The sequence below is a fragment of the Chlorocebus sabaeus genome, chromosome 18 (assembly GCF_047675955.1).
Source record: "Chlorocebus sabaeus isolate Y175 chromosome 18, mChlSab1.0.hap1, whole genome shotgun sequence".
Lineage (NCBI taxonomy): Eukaryota > Metazoa > Chordata > Mammalia > Primates > Cercopithecidae > Chlorocebus > Chlorocebus sabaeus.
In genome coordinates this window covers 28,603,469-28,623,139 of record NC_132921.1, presented here as the reverse complement: position 1 = coordinate 28,623,139, position 19,671 = coordinate 28,603,469, and the positions used below count along the sequence as shown (strand labels likewise).

The window sequence follows — 19,671 nt, the reverse complement described above, 5'->3', positions numbered from 1 at the left end:
GAACAGAAGGGCTTTCTAAGAGTCCATTCTGAAGCAACAGTGCAGAAGCTGGATTAGGTGAGATCCAGATCCCTCTGTGCTCCAGAGACAGCATAGCTGAAGCCGTAGACAGTAGAAACGCACTTCAGACCTCCCTCTGAAAGACTTCCAGCATTTTAAGTACACTCATCAAAGCCCATAAATATATCTTTGCCAGCTTGGAAAACAAAATCCAAGTATCAACACAGCATCTTCATGTCTTCAATAAGAGAAGAGAAAAAGAGCTAAAATAGCACTGAACTGGATTGAAATGATTTTTTTTTTTTTTTTTTTTTTTTGAGATGGAGTCGCGCTCTGTCGCCCAGGCTGGAGTGCAGTGGCGCGATCTTGGCTCACGTAACCTCCACCTCCCAGGTTCAAGAGATTCTCCTGCCTCAGCCTCCCAAGTAGTTTGGATTACAGGTGCCCACCACCATGCCTGGATAATTTTTGTATTTTTAGTAGAGACAGGGTTTCATCACGTTGGCCAGGCTGGTCTCAAACTCCTGACCTCAGGACATCCACCCGCTTCAGCCTTCCAAAGTGCTGGGATTATAGGCGTGAGCCACCACACCCATCCTGAAATGATTCTGTATGGTCAGGAAACTGTGACCCAGAAGTGCTGCCATGGATGGACATGTAAATGTAAGACATTATATGTACTATTGGATTTTGGTCTTGCTGTGGCATGAACCACTCCTCGATTAAGATAAAGGCACTCATGGAAGGGGAAAATTGTGTTAACAATTAAACTCACCCTCCGTGCAATCCCTACCCTTAGCCTGTTCCCCTACCAAACAGAGTTCCCTCTCACCCAGCTCAAGTGATGGCTCAAGTGAAAACCCTGAGGCATCCTCACCACTCTCTCACCCTCACTTCCAGGCAGTCACCTGGTCACGTGATTCTTTCTCCAGCTACATCTTAGATGTACCCGTCTCTTCTTCTCCCAACCCAATGGCATGTCAACATCCTCCTAAAGCCACCATCATCTCTTGTGAGACTACTGCAGCAACACCCAATTGGTCTCCTTGCTTCCAAGCTTTCCCTACTCCAATTCTTGTATTCATGCAGCAGCCATAAGGCTCTTGCAAAGAAGCAAATCTGATCATGCTACTGACTCTTCAGTGATTCCTACTAATTTTCATAATCAATCTCAAGCAGTCATCAATCTCTCTAACAACCCACAGGTCCTAGGTGACTAGGTTCACCGCCCACACATTCCCCCCGCCCCTCCCCAGACGTACTACATTCCAACCACATGGATAATTTCTTCATTCCTTAAAGAAATCAAGTTTCTCCTTGCTGTTCCTTCTAATGGGAACACTTTTACCCAAACCTCCCCTGGCTCATTCCTATGTATCTTTCAGGCTCAACATAAATGTCACTTTCGCAGAGAGGCTTTGTTGACCCTTGACATCACATTAGCACCCCCATCTCTCCCTCTGTTTTGGCTTCAAAGGAAACAATAAATAATTGGTTTTGGGTTGGCAAAAAGGAAGACATGGCCTGCCAAAATAAAGCAGGATGGAAGCCAGGAAGCAAGACGCAACAGAAAGCCTTGGAGATCTGCATGTGCTCCTCTGAAGACAAGTATGCCCACCGCACAGAGCAATGAGCCTGGAATGTGAGTTTGAGATAAGATCAAAATGTGCATTTTTGTTGTTGTTTTTTGAGTCAGAGTCTTACTCCATCACTCAGGCTGGAATGTAGTGGCACAATCTCGGCTCACTGCAACCTCTGCCTCCCGGGTTCAAGCAATTCTCGTGTCTCAGCCTCTCCAGTAGCTACAATTACAAAATTCCAGCTATCCTACCATGCCCAGATAATTTTTATATTTTTAGTAGAGACAAGGTTCCACCATGTTGGCCAGGCTGGTCCCAAACTCCTGACCTCAAGTGATCTGCCTGCCTTGGCATCCCAAAGTGCTGAAATTACAGGCATGAGTCACCAAAACCAGCCTAAAATTGTGTATTTTTTAAGGTAAAGTATTTATTATGCTTTTCAGTGTCCTTATTGTTCTCCCCACATCAAATCTGTGCTAGGGAGAACCTAAGAAAAATAAAGAGATTTTGCTACTTTGCCACCATAACTTTAAAGAGAAGCAATATGTCCCACAGGCTACTGTGATGGAGATGACAGTCACCTTCCTCTCCTGGGGCCGTTCCTCCCTACCTGACAAAGTCCTTTTCTTCTGCTGCTGCTCTTCTCTAATGACACCTTAGAGGTTTTCCACCTGGTTTTAATAAAGGAGACTAGATCCCTTGCAAGTGACTGCAGGGGTGTGAATGTCCTCCCAGAATGGGAACAAAAGGATGCAATAACTTATATGGTCCTTCAATCCAGAGAGAAGAACCAAATAACAGCACATGCCTAACCCAAGCAGAGGAGTAGCTTTTTCATTCACTGCAGAGGAAGCTAAAGGGAAAATAACAAGAAAATATAACAACACCATTTTTTTTTTTTCCTGAGATGGAGTTTCACTCTGTCACCCAGGTTGGAGAACAGTGGCACAATTTTGGCTCACTGCAACTTCTGCCTCCCAGGCTCAAGTGATCCTCCCACCTCAGCCTCCTGAGTAGCTGGGACCACACGCATACAACACCACACCCAATTAATTTTTTGTATTTTTGGTAGAGATGGGGTTTTGCCATGTTGCTCAAGCTGGTCTTGAACTACTGAGCTCAAATGATCGCCCACCTCAGCCACCCAAAGTGCTGGGATTACAGGCAGAAGCCATTGTGCCCGGCCAAGAAAACACAACATCTTAAGTTCCAAGTCACTCTCTCTGGTGTCAGTTTACCTGATCATATTCTTAGGCTTCATCTCCACTGTCCATTTCAATATCCATCTCTTCTGTATCAGCAGCTCGCGACAAGATGTCTGCCATCAGTGCTTCTTCCAATTTCTTGCGTACTTGCTGTACTCGCTCTTCCTGTTTCCTTTTTAAAAACAGAATAAAAAGGCACTGATAATTTGGCAAGTAATGACAATATGAAGCTGCTACATAAGTTCATCCTTACTTCAAAATCATTAAATTTCTAAGAAGAATAGAGTTCCTTTTCAGATTTTGCAGAAGTTGCTTCTAAACATAAATCAAATCTCACCAATGAGCCTTGCCAAAAAGAGGAATGTTCACACAGGCAGTTATCCCTCATCACACATGAAATTCTAGAAAGAGCAGATTGACGTCAGTGACCTTTTCTTCAACTTTGAAAATGTCGACTGTGTCAAAATTTGGGTTTATTCCTATAAGGACAATTAGAAATAACTTAGAAGCAGGAATAAAAGATGGAGGGAACATAAATAACAAAGGAAAAGTGACTTGTTCATGGAAGCACTGAGAAAGATGGAGAAAGCAGAGACATGATAAGCTGGGATTTGATTGACATTCCGTGGCTAGGTTAGTTAGGAGAGAGCTCTCTCCTGAGTTCCCAGGTCTGCAGGCAACAGGTCAGCATGAAGGAGCCAAGACCACATGATTCTGCACACTGAGGACAGACACTGGAAAGTTCTCTTCGACTGAGAAAGTGAGTTGCTTAAGAACATGCCATGAGTTTCTCTGTGTCTCAGTGATTACAAAGGAACCTCAAAAGTGAGGGTTAATAACTCCAAGTCATTAAAAAGGCTCTGAACCACTAGATGAAGAACAAAGCACAGGAAGAAAGGCTACCAGTATACACTTTATCTTCAAAAAGTTAAAAAAAAAAAAATGAAAGTAGAGCCCCCAGAGGGTAAGAGACAAATTCCTAATACGGGTCTAGCAAGCAAAGCTCGGTAAATATAAAGTGACATCCAGAACCAAATAGAGAGGCAAAGGTTGAAGAAAGACAAGAGAAGAGAGAAGGAGAGAAAACTGGTAGGAAAAGGTTCCAGTGGGAACAAGAACAGAAGGCAATGGCAGAGGAGGGAGGGTCAGCAGAACAGAAAACGGGGCAAACCTCCTGAGACCAGAAGAAAGGAGATAAGGAAAAATGCAGAGAGGGAAATGAAGATGCAACAAGGAATGTACTAAGGGTTCTACTGAAAAAAAAAGTAATTTTCTCTACCAATAATTGAGGAAGACAGATTGCAGCAATTCCCAAACCTGGGACAGCAGAGGGGTAGAGGAACAATGCTATAGAAGATTGCACTAAGGGTCCCTGAGTATTCACTCCATAGGGGCTCAACCAGCTGCCAAGTCATATTCAGTCTACTCAAGATCACACCCCTTTGACCAAATAAGACTATGTCCAAGATAGTGAAGGTGACATATATGTACTGCTTCCCACAAAAACTTTGGATATCTTTATGAAACTCCAAAACACCACAAAGAGTTAAAAAGTATAGACTTCCACTTATTAAATGAATTTTCAAAGAGGGAAGCTGTCACTGGGTCAGTCTTAGCTCTATAGCCTCTGTCATATTAAAAGAAACTGGAGTTCGACAGATTTTCATGCCATGGGACAGGGTCAAGCAGAACATATTTGTTTATTTCTTATATAGTTAGTCTCACCTCTGGGTCAGTGACTCAAAGTTTATGACAAATGACCTATTAGTTTCACTGGCAGGCTCTCACTGATAAGAGTACAAGAATCTCCACAGCTGTCCTAGAGTAACCTCATTAGGAAGATGGGGAAAATGGAGCAAATGGCACCATCTGCAGTGATTTGGATGGAGAATTTTATCTTAAACTCTAACATTTCCCATTGATTTTCTTCTATCTTGAGCATTACTTTCCACATTTGTGAAAGCTGAAATTTAATCATTTGCCCATTGCTATAGGCGGAATTGTAAGATGTCCCCAACAGTCCCCCTTCCCCAAAACCACCTCTATGTGCACTCTTTATATAATTCTCTCCCCTTAAGGGTGAGCAGAACTAGTGAATATGATGGTATATCTCTCCATGATTAGGTTACCAATCAACTGATTTTGAGTCAATCAAGAGAGATTACTGTAGTGGGCCTGACCTAATAGGACCCCTTAGTGGAGCTGGGATCTTCCTGACGGGAGCATAAAGGGGCACATGGAGGAGCCACAAGACAAGGAACTACAGGCAGCTTCCAGGAGCTAAGACAGCCACCATCCCATAGCCAACAAAAGAACAGGGGCCTCAGCCCTAAAACACAAGGCATGATTTCTGCAACCATCATATGAGCTTGAAAGAGAACCCCAAGCTTCAGAAGGGAACACAGTCCAGTGACACGTGTAAGACCCAAACACAGAACCCAGTCACACTAGGCCCAGACTTCTGACCTCAAAGAACTTCGAGCTAATAAATGGGTGTTGTTTTAAGCTGCAAAGTTTGTGAGAATTTGTTACAAAGTATGAAAAAACAAAACTACCCATCAATGCAAATAGTATCAAATATGCTAAAAATACTTGAGATATATCTTGTTGGGGTCTTCAGCTGGAGGTTTAATGTAGACAGACTATTGCATACACAATTAGATAAAGAGTAACAGTTCCATTTGCAGTAATTTATTTTGAACATGTACTAATTCAACAAGGAGTATTTGCTTCCTAATTTCTGTCATGACAATTAAATCAAATGAGCAATTTGTTAGACAAATTTACCCAAAAAGGAAATCTTCCAGAATTGGCTTTGAGATAGTTTCCTCAACTATCAAAAGATCTGGTGTTGAAGCCATCAACATTCCTGTGATATAACTCAGAGAACCTCCATCAACACACATAAGGACCTGGCGGAATCCCTGCTGATTCAGTATTCATTCAAGATGGAAAAGAACTTATCTCTGGAGTAATTTTCTTCCTCAAGGGTAAGAACAATCCAATGAGCAAGTTGACTCCTTTCATTGATTTTTTACATTTTGTTTTCTTAAAAAATAAAGTTTTTAAGAAACTTTATTCATATTCATATGCAATATTCATATGCAAGGCATATGAATACAACTTTGTACCACTTTTTATCTTTGCAAAATAATTACTTTAAGACCCAAGAAGGGCTTTCGCATTATAAACCTAGATAGACTTACCCATTTAAAAACATTTTCATGTCAACTTTGTATGGATTTTTTTAAAAAATACAAATATAGGCTGGGCGTGGTGGCTCACACCTGTAATACCTGTAATCCTAGCACTTTGGGAGGCTGAGGCAGGCGGATCATGATGTCAGGAGTTCAAGAGCAGCCTGGCCGATATGGTGAAACCCTGTCTCTACTAAAAATAAAAAAATTAGCTGGGCATGGTGGTGCTCGCCTGTAATCCCAGCTACTCGGGCGGCTTAGGCAGGAGAATTGCTTGAACCCGGGAGGCGGAGGTTGCAGTGAGCCGGGATTGTGCCACTACACTCCAGCCTGGGCAACAGAGCAAAACTCCATCTCAAAAAACAAACAAAATAACAAATATAAAACATTTTAAAATTACAGGATTCGAAAGTGCCATCTGCTGGTTTTGTCTAGGAATAATACTCTAATTAAACTGATTTACATTCAGGGGACAGAAGTAGTGAAGTATACACAAGGTCATATTTTTAAAGAAAATGCAATATACTATAGTATCACTATAAAGTATCACTATAAAGTAATGATACTGAGGTCATAAAACCCATATAAGAATTGCTCTTTGGTCTTACTAACTGGAGTAGTTTTGCTTTTCCTGTGCAATGGTTTGCTTCTATTTTCTGGGTTCTACCAATCTGAGTTGGATGTTTTCCTTTTACCATTTGCTGCTGAAACCCTAACTTGTGAGTCAGCCTTAGAAAGAGTGAAAGATGTCAGTAGATAGTTTGCGTCTTGCCTCATTCCTGACTCTGTTTTATTGCTTTACCTGTGGTTTCTTCTTTCTTACTTGCTTCTCTTCTTGCTCTACTGTGTCACAAGTAAGTTTAAGAGCAGCATCACTATCATCTGATTTAAAGAGAGACTGGTTTCCAGACAAACCAATGAAGGAAGCAATCAGAAAAGGCATGACTGAGTGAAAGGGGTTCTTTATATTTATTTTTATTTTTCTAAGACAAGATCTAGCTCTGTCGCCACAGCTGGAGTGCAGGGATGCGACCATAGCTCACTGGAGCCTCGACCTCCCATGCTCAAGCAGTCCTCCCACCTCAGTCTCCCAAGTAGCTGGGACTACAGTTACATACTACCACACCTGGTTAATTTTTTAAAATTTTTTGTGGGGATGGGGTCTCACTATGTTGCCCAGGCTGGTCTCAAACTCCTGGGCTCAAGCAATCCTCCCACCTCAGCCACCCAAAGTGCTGGGATTATAGGCATGAGCCACTGTGTCTGTCAGAAAGAGGTTCTTTAGAATAGAAAGTCAGAATCTCAAATTGCAAAAGACACAGTAAAAATGATGCTTAGGGAATATAACTGATCTGGTGCCTGTCCTTTGGACATGACCATGATGATATCCCTGGCATGCAGCATTTACACCCCTTTCAAGCATGTATTTGTTATAATGGTCTTTTTTCACCTTCCATCAGTTTCTGTAAAACTCTGTAAAAAAAAAAAAAAAGTATAACTTTCTAGGTGATATATCACTTACTAGCTATGCCACTGAACCTAATGAACAGCATAAAATTTACCCAAATGTAAAAACCCAAGTTTATGAAGTCATGTTAAACTGTATTACCTGATGTCTTCATCTGTGACGATAAAAGCTTTGCAGAGGGGTTGAGATGTGTTAAGCCAAACAGCGGGGTTCTTTTCCACAGCAGCGGAGACTTGCCCTGTGATTGGCGCAGAGCTTGTGTGCAAAGCACTGGCAACAGCAGATAAAAGGGTCTCATCATTGCTACCTGGACCAACTCCTGCAATGAGAAATAAGTACTAGTTAAAGGAAATGTCTCAATGTGCTGAACAAACTTTATGTGACCTAAAACAACTGATATTTATATATATATTTGAGATCATATATGTAAAACTGACATAAAACAAAGCAGCAAAAGATAATATATCTACTCAATAGGTATGATACACTAAATAATTCACACTAAAGAAATAGTAACAAAATAGCTGAGCATTTTTTCTTACTTTAAAAAACAAATCCTCATGCTTGCTGTAAGCTTATAGCTGAGCATTTTAATAATACTTTACCAGCACTTTAAAACACATTTTCCAAGGTACTAAACTTTTAAAAAGTTGGCTATATTTCCCCAAGCAATGTTAATTATTTTAATGAGGTGAGACCTGGTGAAGCGACTATACTCAAGTATCCCTTTTAATGTATTCCTAGAGTACTGGTATAGTTTCTCCTTATAGCTTTTAACATTAATTTCCAGAAATATCTCAACAATTATCTTCTTTGTCTCAGGATTCAAAGAAAAAGCCAATGCAAGCAAGCTGTACCTGTGGCTTTAACAGCTTTTCTCATAAACCTAACAAAACAGCCAAAATCAGAGAATTAATAACTGCACACTTTGATTACTTGTAAGATACTGGCACCGTGTCACATGTAAATGCAATGGTTAAAGTCCTAAACCTGTTTAACTAGTTAAGGCCAACATTCCAAGAACATAAAGAGATAAGGCAACAATCTAACCATGAATTATGAGGATTTTTGAGCAATTCTCAATATATCAAGCTTTAGAAGCCAAATTTTTAATACTTGAAAAATAAACTCTTCTTTAGAACTCGCAGTTCTCATATAACACGAAAGGTAGACCAGCGACTGAATTTTCTACCCCAGATCCCACTGGCTGCTGTTGCTGGACCAAAGTGCATCTGTTCCCACTGCTACTTAGAGCACCAGTTTGTGGAGGGAGGGGCAGAAGGAGAGCTGTTAGTTGTTCTTGTGGTAAGAGGATGAGAGAAAGAGCAGGTGGTAGGGCCAGATGCTGCTATAAGCAGGAAGCTTGAGAAATTCTGTTACTCATCCGCATCCAGTGCTAAAAGCAGCACATGGGTTAGCTTCTGTGATGAACCTAACCTAAAACCAAAATTTTTACACAGAAAAAATCTAAGATAATATACTACACGGCAGCATCCCTGTAACATACAAGTTTTTCATGTAGCTTCTGCCTGGCTTTACTAAAACACAAGAGGTACGTCATCCAGCAAGGCATATGACCTCCCAAGGCAAAGACCTCCTGTCAGTCATTGCTGAATCCACAGCATCTAACAGAGTGCCTGGCATGCAGTAGGTACTTAATAAATGTCTGCTCAACTGAACTTAGATAATACCTTGAAGACCTTTGGGTAGTTCCATGGTTTTTATAATTTGTTCTGTTACATCTGATGCACTAAGTCCTTGTAGCCTCTTCTCCCAGAAAAGCTGTAAGGCAAAATATCACTGTTAATAGATACATTCTTGAAACAAGAAAGTAGCGCATCGATGCTGTTGAATAATGAAATTTAAATCATTTCAATAGTTTCCTATAATTTCCTCATTTTTCCTTATAAAAAGCTAAATGATATTCCAAACGTGAATTATTTCAACACATCATAATCCTCTCAGATGACATTGCTCAAAAAAGGTTGTTTTATGTGACCTATTCACTTGTTACAGTACTATGGATGGTTATATGCTGTATACTATGTATAGTTTCTTATAGGGTATCTTCCAAAGAAAAGAATTTGAATTTTTTAAAGATTCATCTGGCATGAAATTTTAATGCTACGACTTATTAGGGAAAAGAAAACAAATTATATGATGTGTTATCCCTCTTTATCCAATATTATTAGAGAAAGAGCTACTCCAATATAGGATTTCTCCAAGACAATGAAGTTTAGCTCTTTAGCACACTTTAAGGGAGAAAAGACCATTTTTAATGAAACGTTTTCTAAAATGTTTTAGGCACCTCCTTTATTTTTAAACTGGATGTCACATTCATGAGTGACTCCCTGCTGCACAGGGCCTGGATCACCATGGTCCTTAGTGGCCTCAGGTCATCATTATGGGCATCAGTGAGTACACTGAGAGGCTCTTCATGCCCTAGGGGCTATGGAGCTTTTTGCTTATTCAAACACTAACTGGTCCAAGACAATTACAGTTTTTATTTTATATCCTTTTCATGTTTGATTCTCTCTCCTAGTTATTACTTTTCACTAATATCACTCACCCATTCAACATATATTTATTGAGTTCCTACTAGGTACTGTGCTCACCCTGCAGATGTGACAGTCAGTAGCAGAGACAATATCACTGTCCTCATGCCTCCTTTCTTTTCTAGTCTGTTTCATATTTACTGCAGCCAAAAAAAACAGATAAAGGATTTCTATAGGACTCTGTATAATTGCCTTTAATCCCGGATACCAGGGCCTGTCACATAGTTGGTACTGAAAAAATATTTATGAGAATGACTGAAAATGGGAGCAACTGGACTCAGAGTGAGGATCTGGGGGACACACAAACCCATACTGAAATCTCAGCGGCAACACTGTCTCTAGATAGATGACCTTGGACAAGGTCTAAACCCATGCTGAAATCTCAGCTGTGATACTCTCTAGATAGAAGACCTTGGACAAGGTTTATAACCTCTTCAGAATCTTCAATTTATTTCTTCTTCTATAAATGTGGCAACAATAGCTATCACAAAAGATTACTGTGGGAGTTAAATAAGGCAATATGTATAAAGTATCCATTATAAACTGGGCACAAGATTTATCACATTTGCTTTTAGCAAACTGTGGCCACTCTGAGGGCTTTTGGGGCTTACATTCTGACTTCTAGATATATGTGAAGTATCAGATAATTGTTCTCCAGATAAATGAGAAGACACAGTAGTGTAATTCTATTTATGTTAGAAGAGCAATATGCTGAATTTGTAATAAGCACAACACTAGCACCAAGGAAGGCCTTTGGTATATAGTAACATCTTACATCTCTCTGCTAATCACATTATCAGTAGAATATGTTGTCAATATAAACAAGTCAACAATTCGAGGATATAAATGTATTACTCATCATGAATGAAAAGTAGTAAGGTGAAGGTAATAATTGATGAATGCAATAAATGTCCCAAGAAAACCTGCCTGCTTTCTACTTGCTCTTTGGTGGAATAATATCATCTGTGCTTTGAATATCACAGCTATAGAAAAAAAAAAGGAAAACAAAACCCAGTTACATTTCTATTGAAAAAGTATCCAGGAGAATTAGTGAGGATAAGATTAGTAAGTGCTTTTAGAATTAAATATAATTAAACATTTATATATGTGTGTGTGTGTGTGTATATATACAATTTAATAAAAGCACTTACTAATCTCATAGTCACTGATTTGTAAAAATAAATCAACACTACCAAATAAAAGCATAGGAATTATGAACAGATACATTGTTTATCTTTTACATCTAAAAGTTCCAATTCCAGATACTAAAAAATAATTTGTTTTATTCTATCTTTTTTAATTCTTAACTTTTAAACTTCTATCAGTAACAAGGAAAGCAATACAAAAATTTAAAAAGAAAAATTTAGTAAAACTAAATCCCGGACTGAAATACAAGTATATGGCTCTAGCTTGTATCACATCCTGGTAACCACCACGTGTCATCTGATAGCCCTCAACTACGGCTGAAATTAGAATCTGCTATGTGTGGATGCTCTCTTTACAAGAGAGGACATAAGAAACTAAGATTTTGCATATGCTCTTTCGATAGTAAAAGCACCATTTCCAGAGTTCAGGAGCAAAAATAACAAAATTGTTATGCCATGAAAATGGAGATATATATATATATATATATATATATATATATATATATATATATGCGTGTGTGTGTGTGTGTGTGTATCTTCCCCCACCACCAACTCAGGGAAGAAAGGGGGAGTGAAAAAGGTCAGAGAAGGAGAGGAGGCTAGTTTAAGAAAACACTTAAATGGTCAAGGTCACTTCCTCTCCAACCTTTCCAACACTCACTCAAAGCTAACAAGCTCGCCTAATTTCACTGAAAACTGAAACAGTCCTCAGGAGGTAAATGTCTGTTTACATCTCAGTATGTTCCTAACTCACTTTTCTGTACATCCATCTTCTCAGATCCCTGTTTTATTTGTTTCGGCAGGGGATGCGGGCAAGGATTCTTTGCATTTTAAAATGCACTTTAAATGTACATACAGTAGGCATTATGCTAAGTGAAAGAAGCCAGTCTTTCCCACTCTGTGTGATTTCACTCCTATGATACCCTGAAAAGGAAAACCTATAGGGAAGGTTGCCAGAGATTAGGATGGAGGGGAGTCTGACAGCAAAGGCTCAGCACAAGCAACTTCTTTGGGGTGCTAGGACTGTACTTTCTGGTTGTTAATACGTGGAGACTTTGTCCAGCTTATATAATGACCATTTTCTTTTCTTTCTAAGCCTGTTCCTCAAGGAATGGCCCAATGTGCACTATTGCCCTTTCCCAAGCCTACTGCAACTTTATTAGCCCACCCCCTTTCTAGCCAACTTGCACTAAACCTACTCTAACAGTCAGCTCCTCTCACCAAATTCCAAGATCTTTTCTCATTATCTTTGGCCACTATAGCCCTCAGTGCTTCAGAGGGAGCAGGGGAGGAAAAGGTCTTCCTTTGCCTAAGTTTAAAATTTCCTGATCTACTCACTTAGGTGAGTAGGTTTTTCCTTGGAGATTCTGTTCACTTGGAAGTCTCCCCGCTTTCTCAAACATTAGCAGCCCAAAGACTTTAAGATTCAAAAGATGAGTAATACTCAAAATATTCAAAACATATGTAAGGACTCTCCCTCTATGATGGCTACCTAGTCTCTTGCACTACACTCCATAAGCACTACTGCTGTCATAAATCCTAACCTACTCACTGAAAATCTGATTTCCCCTGCCAAATTCAGTGGTTTTCTCAGCTTAATCTTGCTGCCTGGTGTGAAGCCAAATGATCAATATATAGAACATGTATAAGGAAGAGTGATTTAACATTTGGAGAAACTCCCAAAATGTGCTATCACCCTCAGTTATTACATCTCCCTCTAATCCTCAATAACCAGATACTCTGAGTGCATCTAATACCTTGTTCTCTTTGTCACTTTCCAGTATATTAGAACATTGGCTAGCTCCACATGCCTATCACCTTATAACACCGTCTGGGCAATGCCCTATCCAGGAAACCAGCTGATGGAGAGAGAAACATGGGATGGAATTAAAAGTCACTTAAAACCACAAAAGTGCCTAAAATTCAAGTGACAGTGCAGAGCATCTTTGGAGAAACCATCTTAGTGGTCACTGCAGTTCATCTCTACACATTTTCTCTGCACAGTTCTCCTAGGAAGGACATCAACGGAAGCACAGCTGCATGGACTTTACTCCACTTAGTGTCCCAGAGAACAAACATGAAGGTGTATTACAAAAACTGCTTCTTTAGTGAGGTCAATGATCAAATCTGTTTACTGAAAGTAAAATGAACCCACGATAGCATTTCCTTTTCGTAATTGTTATGTATTCAACTTGGACTTTGAGGGATTTGTTCAATTTGCCTTATGAAGAATATACAAAGAGGATGAGAAAGAAACAGGGATCACAAACTACCCCTCGCCACCATTCACAGACACTGATCCCTATTTTGATGCTCTGGAAACTGAGGCTGATAATGCTGATTATTATTTACCTTCATCACCCCGAGTTTATTAATATTACTCTGAAGAGATTTCTACTCTTTACTGAAGAACAAAAGAGATGGCTTACTAGGAAAAAGGAATTTGAGGATCAACAATATTCAACAAATACTCTTTGAATGCCCATGATATGTAACGTGTTTTTCTGGCACTGGGGATGCTTGGTAGGATAATCGACAACCACTGCCCTCCAGGAGCTGTTTGGTAGAAAACATGCAAAACTCTACAAGGCCGACTGCAATAATGAAGATACGTCTCTAACTTCAATTTGGGAAGATCTGGAAAGGCTTCTAGGAAGAGGTAGCCCTTGAAAATTGTGTAAGAATTCCATAGGCATGTAGAAGAGAAAAGACTATTTCAACCCAAGAATCGTATGGGCAAGGAGGTAAGAGAGTGCAGGTCAGTGTTTCTAAAGATCTTACAAAGAAAAATAACCAAGGTGGCTTATTTTAAAAATATATTCCAAGGCCTCATCCCCAGAGATTCTATTCAGTAGGTCTGGGATTAGAGAGCTAGTTTTATTTATTTTTTTACAAATACCTTAGGTGATTCTGATGCAGGTTCGAGGTATCAGAAAGACTGGCTTGGTTTGTGTTGAAAGAATGTTAGTAGCTGGGTGCAGTGGCTCACACCTCTAATCCCAGCACTTGGGGAGGCCAAGGTGGGCGGATCATCTGAGGTCAGGAGTTCCAGACCAGCCTGTCCAACATGGTGAAACCCTGTTTCTACTGAAAATACAAAATTAGCTGGACATGGTGGCACATGCTTGTAATCCCAGCTACTCACGAGGCTGAGGCAGGAGAATTGCCTGAACCCGGGAGGTGGAGGTTGCAGTGACCCGAAATCACACCATCACACTCCAGCCTGGGTGACAGAGCAAAACTCCGTCTCAAAAAAAAAAAAAAGAAAAATGGTAGTGTGCATGTAGTGGGGGTGTAGTGACCACCAAGATCTCCAACTTTTATTCTTAAATATGCTGAAAGATTTTTTAAAAATATTATTCTATCCTCTTCCTTGCAGACAACAAGAGGAAGACATTTGCCTTCTAATTATTTCATTGCAGGAGGAGATACGTTGAAGTTTATTTAAAAGTAGAGCTAATTGTTTAGGTATAAATCAAGAAAGGGCTTACCCAATGTTCTGTTTTACCCAGTGAAACTATGCCCAGTCATACTGTCTTGATGAAATAGGGGGAGGAAGAGGAGGAAAACTATCACTTAGCCATTAACACCTTTCCATAGGCCTGGCACTGTGCTAAGTGCTTTATGTACAGAAATTCAGTTAAACTTTCCTGCAGCATTTTGGAGAAGATATTACTCTCATTTACAGATAAAGAAACAGAAGCGTGAGGAACTTAAATAACTTACACAATTAATCAGTGGTGCAGCTGGAATTAAAACTCAGGTCAGTGTGATTAAACAGTCCTCTTAACAAAAGCTCTGAAAGAGCATTTATACGTTTGGCTCCTGTTAGGTTATATAGTACAAGCCTCAGACACTTCTACTGCCATCAAAGGCTGATAATAATAGATCAGTAAATTTTAAGAGAAGTATCAAATTACTCTTAATCCATTTAACTCCTAAGTAATAGATACTCGTCAATTGTAGGTAATCTACACCTGATGCCTGCCTCTTCCTTAAGCAGAATTAAGAAGACAGGCTGATAATATATTGAGGCTAAGACCAGCATAGAGTTTTATGGGGATACCAAATTGTCATGAGAAGTAGCTCACATGGTAAAAAATAAAGAATTGGTGTAACATATATTCTCTGCAAATTAGCTTTCTTAGACCACAGTTGCAAATATCAGTCACATAGAACATGAAATTTTTATTTGGTGAATAGAAATTAAAGAGACCCTGGCCGGGCACAGTGGCTCACGCCTGTAATCCCAGTACTTTGGGAGGCCGAGGCGGGCGGATCACGAGGTCAGGAGATCGAGACTATCCTGGCTAACATGGTGAAACCCCGTCTCTACTAAAAATACAAAAAATTAGCCGGGCGTGATGGCAGGCGCCTGTAGTCCCAGCTACTCGGGAGGCTGAGGCAGGAGAATGGCGTGAACCCGGGAGGCAGAGCTTGCAGTGAGCCGAGATCATGCCACTGCACTCCAGCCTGGGCGACAGAGCAAGACTCCGTCTGAAAAAAAAAAAAAAAAAGAAATTAAACTACTCCAAGAAGACACTTTCAGCTAAGCAACACTAACAATGATATGGGAGCAAGTATTTCAAAAAAATGGAAAAAGAGATGGAGCGATTTGCATATATAACTGAAGGCTTTTGAATTTTTTCTGTAAGAATACTGTTTCGGATTAATTATAATAGCTACTTCTCCTGACCACACTGAAAAGCATCTACATCATATATCCTAGCACTATTTTCATAAATCATTATATCCAATTTGTAAAGTACTGATGTGTCTCTGTTGTGTTAAAAAAAATAATTCACTAGACAAAATGAAACTGATTTTCCATGTATACTCACAACCTCAACTTAACAGTCAACCCTGAGGACAGGAATATCTAACTTATTAGCAGAGTGAATGGGATTGGGTTTTAGAATCTGAACAACCAATGTTCAAACTTGCTTTTTCACGAGCTTTATAAATTGGACAACTGACCTCTCTAAATATCAGTTTCATACTCTATGGAATGGGACAATATAAGCAATCTCAACGGGTTACGGGAACAAAATGAGGAAATGTTATAAACACTTGAATATGCCCAGTACACAGCAACTATCATTTTACTATTTCGTTTCACCTGTGGCTTGTAGCACATTGCTGATCATACAATAGCACTTAATAAGTAGTTGGTCATTTTATTAAAATTAGTAAGTATAAACAAAGCAAAAATAATCAATTCTGAAAGGTAAGTATTAGCAAATGAAGAGACTGAGCACATGAATATGAATCTTCCCTTCCCTTCCTTCGCTTTCAGTTGGGGATTTCTTGCTACTACAAATATTTTTAAATTCTCCTCTTCCTCCTCTCCTCCAAGCCAGACTGCCTCTCACCTGGACCTAATGTTGGTTGGGAGTACTTTGGTAAGCAGTACTGGCTATATAATTTACTGGGGCCAGAACAAATTAAAAATGTACAGCCTCTTGTTTAAAAAAATATTAAGAATTTCAAGGGTATATAGCGGCAGAGCATTAAACCAGGCATAGGCCCTTCCTTCTAAGTGAGGGGCTCTTTTAAGCACAAGGCCCTGTGTAACTGCACAGGTCACATGTCCATGAAGCTGGCATTGGTGGCAAGTATGGAGCAGCAGTAGACAGAAGGAGAGAAGAGAAAGGAGGTCCCTGCGCTGTGCAGCAGTACTTAAGGAAAGGCTGGGATGAAATCTCTTCCTGAAACTTTCTTAAAAGAAGGAGAACAACAGAAAACAGTTCTGGCCAGATCTATGCAATACAAAGGAACCTTTCCTTAACTCCTCATTAAAATAACACAAGGATTTTTCATCCCTGTAGTTTCTCATTGGGAGGAACAGGATCACTGCTAAAGCTCTCCATGGTGGAGCAGTATTAATTAGAAGGTTGGAAGACCAGGGAATGAGGAAACCATCATCACGGGGAGGAAAGGACTGAAGCCTAGAGAAAGATCAGAATTTTGCTTTATTTAAAGTCCAGTGGAGAGGATGGATAGCTTTTAATTAAGATTTCCTAAAACTGTAATCTTCTTGTTATTTTTGGTCCATCTAGTTCCATGATGTGATGATACTAAAGCCCTTAGAAAAACCTCAAAAGAGCTATGAGCTTGTTTTCAAGAATAGAAGGTGGGAGAGAATCAGGGAACACAGACTATATTTCTAAGCTGCAATGAATCAAAAAAGGCAAAAACAACCCTAACCAGTAGCATTAACTGTCTGGAGCAGAATTTCTCAGCCTTGGCATTCTTGACATTTGGGGGTAAATGACTATCAGCTTGCTTGGTTTATATACCCACAAGATGTCAGAAGAACGACCCCAGTTGTGACAACCAAAAAATATCTCTGGACATTACCAAATGTACCCAGGTAGGTGGGCAGTGGGGCAGTAAGAGGAAATGGGGGAAGCAAAATCATGTGTAGTTGAAAACCACTGGTCCAGAGAAAGTGAAAAAGGATAGGGAAATAAGGTTTATAAAGGCAGGCACCCAGATCTCACAGGAGAAACAGAAAGAAGGGCCCCCGCCAGCATGCACCATCACTGCAAGCTCCTCTCTCAGTTCTCAGTAGTGTGTCTCCCAGCTCCCCTCATTCATGAGCCTTAGAAGAACCTATCTAAATGGCTTGGATGTGGGTGCCTCTTTTTTCTACTGCCAGACAACTAGGAGTGGTGGAGAACCCAGTCATTCTGGAGAGTCAGATAAAGCACAAGTGGGAGAAACATTTCATACCTCAGAAAGTTGATAGTCAACGTATTTGCTGCTAGAAATGTGGTTGTAAGTATTTTTAATAATTCAGATATACTTTAGATTAAATGGTCTTTTATGGGTGGGTCTGGAACACTAGAGTCATTTATAATATCATTTCTGTTGGAAGATGTAGAGTTCCAAATAAATGAAACATGAAATTTTGTATCATAACTTGTAAACTAGAAATTATCTGTATAGAGAGATGTCAGATTTTAGAAGGGGCTCTCTTATTTACCACAGGATCGAGGTTCCCACACCTGTGCAATCTGTCACTGACTACTGAGAAAGGCACAGCTCCATTTAGAATGACTTTAAGTGTTCAAATGTAGGTACAGTAGCAAAATAGAACAGACAGGTTTATTTGGAACATGTTAATTTCCATAAATTAGCATGTAGCTGTCAGTAGGCCTGGCTAATTCTTACATGAAAACTGGAGAAAATTCACCAAACTGAGCCACACGAAAACCTAAAACTTATTTTAGCCCTCATGCATTATCTTAAAAAGCATCTTCCCTTTTGAAATTATAATCTCCGTTAGAACAAAAAATAAACTGACCAGAGAAATCTGCTGAATTTCAATAATGAAACTAAGGGAAGTTCATCTAAAACTCCTACATATCCAAATTCCTGTTTTTTATTGTTTATTTTAGACACCATAAGCTGAATATTAACCTCCAAGCCAAGAAGCCTGTAGAGCAACTTCAGAACAACTAGAAAAGTCAGGCATGAAGCCTGAAGGTCTAGAGCCTCTATGAACGTCATCCTTTCCACCTCAGATCTCCTCCTATTTTAGAGAAATAAGAATCTGCTGCCCTTCTAAGATTATCCCGCCACCTGCGCTCCTGATCACGTCTTCTACCTCCTCCTCTTCTTGCCCCATCAATTTGCCCAACTTCTCACATTTTCCATTTTTCCCTTCCTCTCCTGGGACATCTTCTTTTAAGTGACAAATGCACTTGAACACTGACAACTTAAAACATGTCCTTATTCACACTGCTTCCCCCTCAAGCCATCTTGATCTTCCCCTCCCACTAGCAGAGAGACCTTGTGTCTTATTTCCCCACATTCTATTCATTCTTTTCCTTCTAACCCAGGCTCTGCCTCTCTTATTTATATGAACACTGACCTTGCCCAAGGTTACAGTAACCTAATTACCAAATCCAATTCCTAGCTCAAGCCTCCCCTGTCCTACTTCACTGATATATTCGCCTGCTGCCAGGGGACTGAGGACCTTTCATGACAGTTCTCTGTATGTTTCTGTATTCTTTACTACTATTAAGCAACAAACTAAAATGTCTAACATTAATTGTCAAAGATTTAGACTATAAGCATTTTTCTTTTTTCTAATGAAAAAAATTTAAATGCATAAGATATGTGATATACTTTTTAAAGTATATGAGGACAACAGTGTTAATGCTTTATAAAACAAAAGAACCAAAAGTTACCTTAAAAATCTTCCCATTTTTAAAGTTTTATCTGCAATCTACAGCTGTCAAGAGCATGATGCTAGACACAAAATTCGCACTCAGATGTTTGCGAGATGAATTTTTGGCTAAGTAGAGGGAGGACAGGGTGATAGAAAGTGCTGGTTTGGCAGCTAAATGCTTTAATCCCGGTGCAAACACTAAATAGATGTGCTTGGGCAAAGCACTTAATCTCCTTGCATATATTTTCACTAGTAAACTAGAAATCCTAATAACTGTCAGATCTATCTCAGGTTATCAAAACACTAATAAAATATGAGAAAGTTTTTTGAGAAAAAAACTTT

At 39.6% G+C, this 19,671-nt stretch overlaps 1 protein-coding gene across 2 annotated transcripts in view; it reads right to left on the bottom strand.

Moving 5' to 3' along the window:
• The window catches only part of MBD2 (methyl-CpG binding domain protein 2), a 70,362-nt gene that overhangs the window by 2,139 nt on the left and 48,552 nt on the right, over positions 1 to 19,671 (bottom strand). Inside the window, exons 4-6 of one of the 2 annotated variants that reach the window (XM_007973967.3) lie at positions 9,142 to 9,232; positions 7,592 to 7,769; positions 2,819 to 2,957 (exon numbers count right to left, since the gene is read on the bottom strand). In XM_007973967.3, the coding sequence (XP_007972158.1) occupies positions 2,831 to 2,957; positions 7,592 to 7,769; positions 9,142 to 9,232 (396 nt within the window). In that variant the 3' untranslated portion in view covers positions 2,819 to 2,830. Of the gene's footprint in view, positions 1 to 2,818; positions 2,958 to 7,591; positions 7,770 to 9,141; positions 9,233 to 15,318; positions 15,648 to 19,671 lie in introns of those variants that run through there. The other variant, XM_073006285.1, reaches the window with a different exon arrangement.